The following is a 12,335-nucleotide window of genomic DNA, read 5'->3' as shown; positions in this document are numbered from 1 at the left end:
ATTGAAATTCAAAACGAAGAAAAAATAAATTCAGCATGCAATTTCAGACCTGATTCAAACATAGCACAATTTGTGCGAGGAACACTTAAGAAATGTAAGTAAAGTTTGAAACTGACTTATAGGATTCTAAATGCATGCACAAAATTGAAACAAGAAAGTTTTTTTTTTCTTAGATTTGGACAGGAGTTCTTCTTAGGAGATTCTCCTAGCTAATGTAAACCACAGACAATTTTCATTTCTATATAAAGAATCCAGAGTTATTTACAATGAATACAATAGATCCATCCAATCAAGGAACTCACTCTTTAAAAGTGTGAGGAGTTGATTGTGTATTTATCTACTTTCATATGTTTTGAAGGACTTCAAAAGAGTTGCACCATTTTTAGAGTTTTATGGTGAATCATTTATTTTAAATATGAACTTTTGAACTATTTGAAAATTATTCAAATGATCTTGTTTCTATTCTTTTGTGAGATTTCCTCCCTTCGTCTTAGTGTTTCATGATTATCTTTTCTTGACCTTGTTTATTTGTGACAAAAAGAGAAAGAATTAGCGTTAGGGGGAGAATAGGTTTTGATTGACTATTTAAATATTTCTCTGTTTGTGATATGTGCTTTCATACTTAATGGTTGATTGGTTAGACGTACATGGTTGTGCTAGGAGATTACATGCATATATGTTATAAGCACTTGGAATTGGAATTCAATTCTGAAATTACATGCTATGAATCACTTATGAATCAATAGGTTTGAATTGCATATAACTTGGCAAATAGAATGCATAGGATGTATGGGCGAGTTTTGACTTGACCATGTTATTTGACATGTTCACATATTGTTTAATGCATAAAGTCAAGTTAGACTTTATTGAAATTTTTTTAAACTTAACTTGCTTGACTTACTTATTTGACTTGACTTGATCATATGTTTCGGTTTTCGGAACTTATTGGAAATCACGAGTTGATACTTGACTTCTGGAGTTGCTTGAGAGGTTTTAAAATTATTCTTGGAGTTTATTGCAAATTATGAAGTTGAATATATCTTGAGTATTTCGAAAAAAAAAATCTCAACATATATTTACCTGATGGCCATTGAATTTTTTTTTTTGTGAAAGCATTATGAATTAATGGTTACTGAATTTAATATGCTAAATATAATTAGGGTTTAGATTTAAAAATTATTGGTCAAATTGATAGTTTGCTTTCCTCACTTGTTTTTGGCAGGTATCTAGTGTTTGAGCATTTATAGGAACTTATATTTTTCATTAATAAGTGTGCTGTTGTGACTCTAGGAATTTTGTAAAGCTTAGCGATTTGTTTAGAATTAGTGTTTTGTAATATCAAATTCATAGACAAACACATATATATATCTGTAGAATTATATATATATATATATATATATATATGATTAACACACACATCATGTGGAAGATCCAAATATGCAAAGAGATCAAAGTTTAAAACGAAGAAAATTAAGTAAAATTCAGCATGCAATTTCACACCAAGTTCGAACCTGACCTGATTGATTCGATTCCCAACATGCAGGAAATACTTAAGGAATATAAATAAGGTTTGAACTGACTAATGGTGTTGGAACTGTGCACACAGAATTTGAAATAAGATTTCAGATTTAGATATAAATTTTTCTAGGAGGTTTACCTAATAGGAATCAAAGATGTTCCTTACATCTATATAAGAGATTCAAAGGTATTCATAAGGCATCCAGTTGATCTATCTAATCCACGAGAGGATTTAATTGATGAGTGCTTGCCTACTTCTACATATGTCTAGAAGCATTTTGAAAGAGCTAAGCCATCTAAAACTATGCATTATCTTCAATGTCACAGGACAAAGACATAAGTGATTCACGTTGAGCAACAATCAAATGAAGGTGATAAATTTCACAGAATAATTCATTAGAATGGACTGCAAGTAAGAGACGAACTTCAACACTTAGATATTGGTGTGTTACAAGGGCTTATAAATGAATATTGTTTCTGTGGTTTAAGTGAAATAAATTGGTTTGTGCGTGATTAGATCTATGATATTTCCTCTTTGTGTAATAAAAAATTTCCACACTAAACTCAGTGGTCATATTTTTGTATACTTTTTATATCTTTTGGACCTATGTTTTCTTTCCCTCCCAACCCCATAATTTTAATTGATATCAAAGTATAGTATATTTGATTCACGAAATTTCAATTGACATCAGACTTGATACTTTAGATTCACAATTTTTCAATGGGGTTTCTTATGGATTATAGTCAACTAGGAAGTGGTGGAATTCAGAATTTTGAGAAATTTTGATGGGAGTATTGAATATAATATTGAGTAACATTTGTGAATGATTTGCAAGATATATATTCTGCTTAAAAATCACATTAGCAGATATGGACCAAATATATATTATTTATAAATAAGAGCTACTGCTTTATAGCTAGCGCACACAGTTCATATGTAATGTGTACATTTATATAAGCAATACATATATATAAATTATAAACACTATATATACCATATACTTATACGCAGTTTTAAAATAGAACTAACGTACAGATCATTCTAACATTTGCATGAATATAATTAAAAGTAATATAAAGATGGACCTTTTAAAGTTTAGCCGAGAGAAAACAGACAATGACCTCACACTATAATTGTAATCGAACTCTAGAAAAATATATCCCTAACCACTCAGGAAGATTGAAAACTCCCAATTTAAAATGCCTTTAATTAAAGAAATCGTTATACTATGTGTCAGTAGTTCAGGACATGTTATGTACTTTTAACAAATTAAGAGAAATCGCGTGTGTCGATTTGCGACAGTTTCTCAATATTATCTCTTAAATAAACAATCTCTGTTATCTAGAGGAGGAAAGAGGATGAACAATATAAAGAAAAAATATCTATTTAATGTCAAGATCTGTGATTCTTTTCTTAAGACGACTCTAGATTTAAATTGCTAGCTAATTGTTATATGGTGAGAGGTAAACATGAAGTCACAAGACGCAATAACCTTACTATGCTAATAATACTATACAAATAGAAAAATCTACTGTGGTTTAGCAATTGGGAAAGTAATAAATTTCTTGCTTTATAAACTTTATTAACTTGACTGAGGGCTTGAAAGTCCACAAAAAGAAAAAGAAAAGGAAGAAGAAGAAGAAGAAAGCTTTACTACTCCATTATATCTTATAAGTACTTTTAATTCAAAGATTCAGAGTTTTACACTGTTTTCTTATGACTTAATCATCGTACTGTTTTGTTCTCACATGATCTTTTGATTAATGGGAGAAGCAGAATCACTAGACTCGTACAAAAAACTTAGGAGCAAAAATTTCTCTCGTGACTGTAACGTGATCAAGAACAGAGAGAAAAGAAGGAATGGACACGATCAAACAAATTTGGTTAAAAAAGCAGTATGCCGTTGGTGCCCATTGTACATCGTATCCTATCTGAGAGTGACATGATTTGATGGTAGATTTTGTTATGTATGTGCTGTTCATAGTTCTCTGTCGTGTTCTAAAACATGATTCCAAGCAATGCTGGACAAGAATTTGCTCCTAAGGGACCCAAAAACTATTAAAAACTTGTAATATTAGGTAATGATATTGCTACTTGTGGGATATTAATTTTCTCACTATTGGCATTACATTTTTTTCCTTGTGAAAATAATGGATAATAGTATAATAACCTTAGGTTCTTCTCGATGAACTATTTTTTGGAGAGTTACTCTAGCTATCACTTAAATAGCAATCAAAGTTGTTAAAATTTGTTTGTTGTAGTACTTGTCCTTATTTTTAACAGATAAATATATAGAACTTTATTTGTTGCGAGAATTTCGTAGTTATCATTATTCTCCTTTATAATTGACCATCTAAAGGATTAATATTTCAAGGTGGATAACTGTGAACTCTGGCTGCTTAGTTAAAAAAATTACTCTCGATCCTTTGTAAAAGATTGGGTTTAGAAATTTTTTGTTCCTTAGAAATGCTTCATTTCTAATACAAAGTAAACGAAGTTTATTGTTTATCTTGCCATTTTACCTAACTTGAATAAAGTAATAAGTTTCCCATGCTTGAAATGATCTACAAATTAAAGTCAAAAGATTCTTTAATGAAAGCATCAATAGTTTTCCTTCTTCACTATTAAAATCTTGAGATTTTGTGTCCTTGCAAGACAAAGCATTGATTTGATACTTGAATAGCGTTTCGTACAAAACAATTTAAAAGCTCTATCCAATGAAGCTACGCCAAAGCTTAGGGTTTGAAAACAAAGTTGTTGACCAAACCAAGTGGATGGTTCCCAAATCATTTTGACTAAAACCTACATCACTGAACACAATTAATATGGAATAAGAACCTCACACATGGAATAAGAACCTAACTTAGGTTTGTGATTCCAAAGATAAATATAATTAATATGCCCACTAACAAACAACACAGTGATTATAACATTCCGTTCATATTTGAGGTTTGATTTAGGATAACTTATGATTTCCTTGGGACACCACAAATATTTACTTATCGAGAAATAGAGGGAAAAAATAATCTCATCACTAGCACATTAATTGGCCGGAGACATCATATTCTTCACCGGAATTATAATTAATAGTTTATATTTTTATGTCATAAGTTTCTAGTTTTTTTTTTTTTTTTAAATGAGCAAGCTCTACCCACTTATCTTAGAAAATAAAAAAGAAAAAAAAAATTAGAGTAGCATGTCAAAAGAAAATTATATCATCCAATTTTAAATAAGAGTGGTGTGTATATTATATATATATATATATATATATATATATGTGACAGATAATAAGATGACCTAATTGGAAGGGCAATTCTCATTTCAATGACTTGCACGCATATAGAAGCACAAAATCTTTAGTCTGACCAAATCACCTCAAAGTTAGCACAAAGCCCAAAAGCCTCTCTACTGCTCAAGCTCTCAAACCCATAACTAATATTAGATTTAGCACACTAGTTTATTAATACCAATGATAAAATTAACAAATAAAAGTCTCTAGAGAAAATAAAGGAAAAAGGTTGGGTTGTGGGAAGGGAGTCCCTTGGATTACGACAGGCAGAGGGAAAGAGATGGAAAGTTGAAACTTGAAAGCGTGCTTGCCGGCCATTACAGCTTCTCTCTCTTCTCTTTCTTGATGATTTATTTTTAATTTTTTGTCGATTTATGGTGAGGTTGGGATGAGGCCAAAGAAGGCTAAATCCAGTGTAAGGAGTCGGTGGGAAATCTAGGGAAGGGGGGAAAAAATAAAAAGGAGAGAAGACGAGGTAGATTCCGTGAATCATTGCTTCCAAGAAGGCCAGGAGAGAAAAGGAAAAGGTGGTCGCTTTGCGCACACTCGGGAAAATCTGCAAAGCTCGCTTTTTTTTTTCTCCCTAAGATCTAGACTGGAAAAAGCGAACTTGGTATTCCCTACTGGTTCCAAAGATTCGTGGTTTCTGGGGCTCTTGATCGTTGTGAGTGGATTTGAGAAAGATCCTGTTAGGTTTCTTCTCTATTGGTGAATGGTGAGATCCATGAGAAGAAAGTTAAGATTTTGATGCCGGCGAGGCGACGGAAACTGGAAGAGATGAAGTGGGTAGAGCTCGATTTCTAGTTTACTCGAAGGAGATAAAGAAAGGTGGAAGTTGGTTTGAGGTGGGTTCTCTTGATTCTGTGTATAGACTTCTATGATTGGTTTGTCTGTGTGAGAATATAGAACGTGTTTGGTAGCCAGGCAGTGTGAAAAGAAGGCGATTTCAAAGTTAGGTGCTGGAAATTCTCGAATGGTTTTGAATTTGGAGCGGGAGCAGCTACCAAGTGGTGGAAATTTTTGGTTATATTTGTGAGTTTACATAAAGTCATGGAGCTTCACGTATTATGTTGCTGAGGCCATTGAAATGGGGATACGAATCATGGAGTCAAAGGTCTGTTGAATTCTTCCTTCTTTTGTTGTTACGGTATTTTCTAGCCATACAAGTTGTTTTCTCTATGTATGTATGTTCTTTGATTGCTATGTTACTTCCTCTTGTTTCTTTCTTCAATTATATCCGAACTGAAATGCCACTTTTTAAACTGCATGTTTTGTATTTTTTTTTTTTTTCAATTCAATTTGGGAAACCAATAAGCTGAGGAATTCATTCTTGATTGATTAGAATCAGGGTTTTAGGGCTCCTCCTCTTGCCAATAATTACTTAGACAATGGATGCGATTTGGATTTGGATTTGTGAATCACCTTATAATTGTATTTTCTCTGATGGTGAACATGCATGCTATTTTGGAAATGCAGGGGACTTTTGCTTTTGGAGTTATTCAGTTAGCTGTGCTGGTAGCCTTTCTGTTTTTTCATAGTTCAGAGGGAGTAAACCTTGAAGGTCAATATCTTTTGGAACTTAAGAGTAATTTCAGTGATGATCTCCACCACCTTGGTAATTGGAACGCAGATGATCTAACACCTTGTGGATGGAAGGGTGTGAATTGCACATTGGACTATGATCCAGTAGTTTTCTCTCTCGATCTTAAGTCCATGAATCTTTCCGGAACAATCTCATCGAGCATTGGTGGATTGGTTCACTTGACTTATCTTGATCTTTCCTTCAATGGGTTCTCTGGCAAAATTCCTGGGGAAATTGGGAACTGTTCGAAGTTAGAGGCCCTTTACCTCCATGACAATAACTTTGAAGGTGAAATCCCCCCTGAGCTGGGAAAACTATCCTTCTTGATTACTTGCAATGTGTGTAATAACAAGCTTTCTGGGTCTCTACCGGAGGAGATTGGGGGCATGTCATCACTCACAGAGTTAGTGGCATACACAAATAACCTCTCAGGTTCATTACCTCATTCTATCGGTAAACTCAAGAGCCTGGTAACTTTTCGAGCAGGACAGAACCTCATATCTGGAAGCATTCCTGCGGAGATAGGTGAATGCCAGAACTTGGAAGTGCTTGGTCTTGCCCAAAACCAACTGGGAGGTGAGATCCCTAAAGAGCTCGGGAAGCTGAGTTATCTGAGAGAATTAATTCTTTGGGGTAACCAACTGTCCGGAGTCATCCCAAAAGAGCTTGGTAACTGTACGCACCTCAAAATTATTGCCCTTTACCAGAATAATCTAGTGGGTTATATACCTGTGACATTGGGGAACCTGAAGCATCTGCAAAACCTATACCTGTACAGAAATGGATTAAATGGTACAATTCCAAGTGAAATTGGAAATCTGACTTTAGCAACCGAAATAGACTTCTCAGAAAATATGTTGACAGGAGGAATACCAAAGGAGTTAGGCAATGTGAAGGGCTTGCGTCTGCTCTATCTCTTCCAGAATCAGCTTACAGGTTTTATTCCGATTGAACTTTGTGGATTGAAGAACTTGACAAAGCTTGATCTCTCAATCAACTACCTTACTGGCACCATCCCAGTAGGGTTGCAGTATCTGAGTGGGCTTATCCAATTACAACTTTTTAATAATATGCTTTCAGGTGACATTCCTCAGAGGCTTGGGGTCTATAGTCCACTGTGGGTGGTTGATTTCTCAAACAACAATCTTACTGGGCAAATACCAACCCATCTTTGCAGACATTCTAATCTCATTCTGTTGAATCTATGGACGAATAAGTTGAATGGAAATATTCCAAGAGGGATGACAAACTGCAAGTCTTTAGTGCAGCTTCGCCTTGGTGAGAATAGCCTGACAGGCAGCTTTCCTTCTGATCTCTGCAATCTGGTGAATTTGACAACCATTGAGATAGACCAGAATAAGTTCAGTGGACCTATTCCACCAGAGATAGGAAAATGCAAAGCTTTGCAAAGGCTTAATCTTCCCAACAATTATTTTACGTCGCAATTGCCAGGGGAGATTGGTAATCTGTCACGGCTGGTTGTATTCAATATTTCATCTAATAGACTGAGTGGAAGTATACCATTGGAGATTTTCAATTGTACGAAGCTGCAACGACTAGATCTGAGCCTCAACTTTTTTGAGGGTGGAATACCTAATGAAATTGGAGCTCTTCTGCAGTTGGAACTGCTTATTCTTTCTGATAATATGTTATTAGGGGCGATACCTACCATCTTAGGTGAGCTTACTCATTTGACAGAGTTGCAGATGGGTGGTAATCAATTTTCAGGTGGAATACCAAAGGAATTGGGTGGCCTCTCAAGCTTACAGATTGCAATGAATCTTAGCCATAATAAACTTTCTGGGAATATACCAGATGAGCTTGGGAATCTTGCTTTATTGGAATATTTGTTACTCAACAACAATAACTTAACTGGTGAAATCCCAGCGACATTTGCAAATCTGTCCAGTTTACTTGGGCTCAATGTCTCATACAATGATCTCACTGGTCCTCTTCCACCTATAGCACTGTTTGAAAACATGGCTGCTAGCAGTTTTATAGGAAATAAAGGGCTCTGTGGTGGACTTGTTGGTGAGTGTAGTGGGTCTTCATCTCTAGCCCCTCCCTCATCATTTAGAAGCTCGAAACCCTTGGGTAAGATTGTTGCTATTATTGCTGCTGCTATTGGAGGAGTTTCACTTGTTCTTATTGTTGTGATTGTATATCATATGAGAAGACCACTTGAAACTGTTGCTCCTTTGCAAGATAAACAACTTTGTTCTGCAGCGTCGGGCATGTATGTTTCCCCAAAGGAAGGGTTTACATTCCAAGATCTGGTTGCTGCTACAAATAATTTCGAGGAGAGTTTTGTAATCGGAAGGGGTGCTTGTGGGACAGTTTACAAGGCTAATATGGGATCTGGACAGACAATTGCTGTAAAGAAGCTAGCATCAAATAGAGAGGGCAGCAATACAGATAACAGCTTTCGCGCAGAGATTTTGACTCTTGGAAAAATAAGACATCGGAATATTGTGAAGCTCTATGGCTTCTGTCATCACCAAGGTTCTAACCTTCTTCTCTATGAATACATGTCAAGGGGCAGTCTGGGTGAGCTACTCCATGGTCAATCTTCTTCTTGTCTTGATTGGGAGACGCGCTTTATGATTGCCCTTGGAGCTGCTGAGGGGCTTTCATATTTGCATCATGATTGCAAGCCTCGTATTATTCACCGAGATATCAAATCCAACAACATTTTACTGGATGAAAATTTTGAAGCTCATGTTGGAGACTTTGGATTGGCAAAAGTTATTGACATGCCACAGTCAAAGTCGATGTCTGCAGTTGCTGGATCCTATGGGTATATAGCACCTGGTGAGCCCTGAAATAACACTTTCTTATTACACTATTTGTTTTCTGTGCCTTGTAAGGATTTTATCATAATTGCATGTTTTGAAGAATTACAAAAACAGCTAATGTTGCAGTACTATTGTTTAGCTCTGATACTGAACTATCTAATATTGTTTTCATCTTCATTGCTGTTTTGGTTTCAGTTCCTTGAAAAACTAATGTTTTAGTCAGTTTCATCCATTTTTCCTCTAATATTAGTCATTTTCAGCCTTTTTTTAAATAGATAAAAGTTCAAAAGAAAATCTACACAATAGAAGGAAATGTAGAATTTATAAATCAATATAGTAGAAGTAAGAATATAATGATTCACATAACATTATGAAACTTTTGAACATGTTATTGATCATCACAATGTGAAGATGGAAAGAGAGTTGTGTGATTTGAGTTTTTGTTGAAAACAGGACAGTGGGTCCTATTCCCAGCCTGTAAGGCTTTAAGTGTGAATGTTTCCTTTCAGACAAAAGAGGAGTGAATTGAATAAATAAAATTCATACGAAATCCAGCCAAAAATGTGTAAATTTTCTTGTTTTTCTCTTATTTTCAAATTGTTGCTAGATTGCATAGCATGTGGGCAACTGGTTGATACTGGGCGAGCTACAAGCTGGATTCCAACCAAATCCATCTGGAAATCTGAAAGATATGTGAAAAAATTGTTATGATGGCTGTCTCAGTTGGATGCTGGTTTCCAGGGTATTCTCAGGGAAAAATAGGATCCAAACGTGAAACGATTCAGTAAAATTTTTTGGTTTCTGGTGAAAATTTAAACACAGTTCACGTGTAATTGTTCACTGGATGACTATATTAGTTGTATTTCGCATGTGCCTATGCTGGCTATATATTATTAGCCCTGGGAGATTGTCATAATTTGGTGCTCAGCTAGTTGCAGACTGTTCTTTCCTGTTAATTGTTATTGTTATGCTTTTGCTACCATACTTAAGCATTAGTGTACTAAATTTTTTGATATCCTTATTATTCATTGAAGAATTTAAATGGAATACCTACCCAATAGTAGAAGCTGTTTAACTGATCATAAAATATATATCATTAATCTCATGATAGGATTATCCTTTTAAATGGCTTGGTCATATCTATGACAAAAGAAGTACTAGAGAAGGTTTCTCTGTTCCCTTTTCATCTTGAATAAATTCTTGTTTTGATGATCATTACTTGCCTTTTTTATTTTAACTTGCATCTAGCAAACTGCCATTAATTGGATCGTTTAATTTTGATTTCAAAGTCCACATACTTGATACTCAAAAGTTCATATTGTATGCTACTTCTTTCCCATTTTAGGAGGCTCAAGAAGTAGATTTGAATTAAATTGTTGGGGGTTTTATATATTAATTGATAGATAGGGCCGGTGAGATTCGAACTTAGAACCTTTTGTTCTAATACTATGTTAACTTATCCATTACTCTAAAAACTTAAAACTTTTAGAGAATAATAATTTTATTCTTTTATAGTCCAACACCTATGCTTACTTTTATTAGCTTGGATATTCCTATCCAAGTGGTACAGTCTCTGGATCACTATTGTTTCTGTTTTCTTTTACTACTAAATTGCAGTAGAATACCTCTTCTAGAGTATATCACAATCAACCTGGAAATTTGTACTTGTACTTAGGTGGTATATGTTTTGTTGCTGACCTTGTCCTTTTTCTTCAGAATATGCATATACCATGAAGGTCACAGAAAAATGTGATATCTATAGTTATGGAGTTGTACTATTGGAGTTGTTGACTGGAAGAACACCTGTGCAACCATTGGACCAGGGAGGTGACCTTGTTACATGGGTAAGAACTTACATCAAGAATAATTCTTTGGCACCGGGAATTCTTGATAGTAGATTGGATCTAGAAGAGAAAGTTGCTATTGATCACATGATCACAGTATTAAAAATTGCTTTGCTATGTACAAATATGTCTCCATTTGATAGGCCACCGATGCGACAAGTTGTAGTTATGCTAGTTGAGTCTAAAGAGAGAGCTGGGAGCTTTGCTTCCTCACCAGCTTCTGATCTTTCTCCAAAGGAGGATGACTCATAATGTACTTATATTTTTGTTTTGATCTGAAGCCTCTGCTTTTGCTGATTTTTTTCGTTGTAATTTGATATAGTTTCTAATAATACCCATTCTTTATATAATATTTGATGTTACATATATCTCAACATCTTCTATGGTACTTTTTATAAGAATCATGAGTATCTTTCCAAAAAGCATAAGAACAAGGAAAGAACTTAGTCAATTTTACAAACAGAATTGTCAGATGGGGTTTCCTGTTTTTTGCTAGATGTCATTGGTTTTGATGTTCAAAAGAATGCAAGTCTGATATTGTAAATACTACATTGTGTCACTATGAATTTTTCTTGATAAATCATTTAGTGTCGTAATGTACTTTCTGCCTGGTGGTTTCATCTTCCTTTATTCCTTTTCTGGAATTCTTGGTACAGTACACGGTTGTTCAATCCAGTAGGACTACTGCTTGGGGTTGGGCTAAATCCAAATATGACCAACTCCAATTTTTAGTCCAGTTGTATTTACTTTTCAGATTTGGTTGGACAAGGAAGCATAGGTTGAGAAATCTCAAACTTAACCTAAGGTTAGTTGAGTTGTGAGTACAAACTCATTCTGTCCTCGAATCGACCGTTAACTTTGCTTCAACTTAATACCAGGCTGACCAAGCTGAATACACATGTATATGGTTCCTGTATGTTCTTATTGCAATAATCTCTATATGAATATGTAGGTTTACTTTATACTAGTGATGCCTTATTTGCTAGTTCATTGTGTATACGTCAACCTATTGTTTTTATGTTTGATATTCTCTATGAACATAGGTTGCTGACCTTTTTCTTAACCTTCTCAACCTGATAAATTTAACCGCGTTACAGTTAGGATTTGATTTGCATAAAGTTTGATCTTCAGTTCAAATCGCTTGTGGCTATGCGTAGGTTGATCTATTATTAATTTCTTAATACTGAGGACTAGAAGTTTGGGATATAATTTGGCTGTTGTGTTAGCATGAGGAATTCCCTTGTGAAGAAGGCACTCTCTTTTCATGGCTTCTGTTGTGTTTTTCAATTGAATCAATGTTCATTTC

At 34.7% G+C, this 12,335-nt stretch overlaps 1 protein-coding gene across 1 annotated transcript; it reads left to right on the top strand.

The window, feature by feature from the left end:
* The first annotated feature begins 5,054 nt into the window (after positions 1–5,054).
* LOC140785207 (uncharacterized) lies at positions 5,055–11,379 on the top strand. The gene is made up of 4 exons (XM_073132982.1): positions 5,055–5,653; positions 5,733–5,922; positions 6,285–9,201; positions 10,902–11,379. Exons 2-4 carry the CDS (start codon positions 5,896–5,898, stop codon positions 11,279–11,281), a joined length of 3,324 nt encoding a protein of 1,107 aa, XP_072989083.1. The 5' UTR covers positions 5,055–5,653; positions 5,733–5,895; the 3' UTR covers positions 11,282–11,379.
* Positions 11,380–12,335: the final 956 nt, after the last annotated feature.

The sequence above is a fragment of the Typha latifolia genome, chromosome 3 (assembly GCF_019914945.1).
Source record: "Typha latifolia isolate L0001 chromosome 3, TyphaL0001v2, whole genome shotgun sequence".
In the NCBI taxonomy this organism is placed as follows: Eukaryota; Viridiplantae; Streptophyta; class Magnoliopsida; order Poales; family Typhaceae; genus Typha; species Typha latifolia.
Note: the sequence above shows the minus strand (reverse complement) of the source record. Positions and strands in the feature narration are given on the sequence as shown.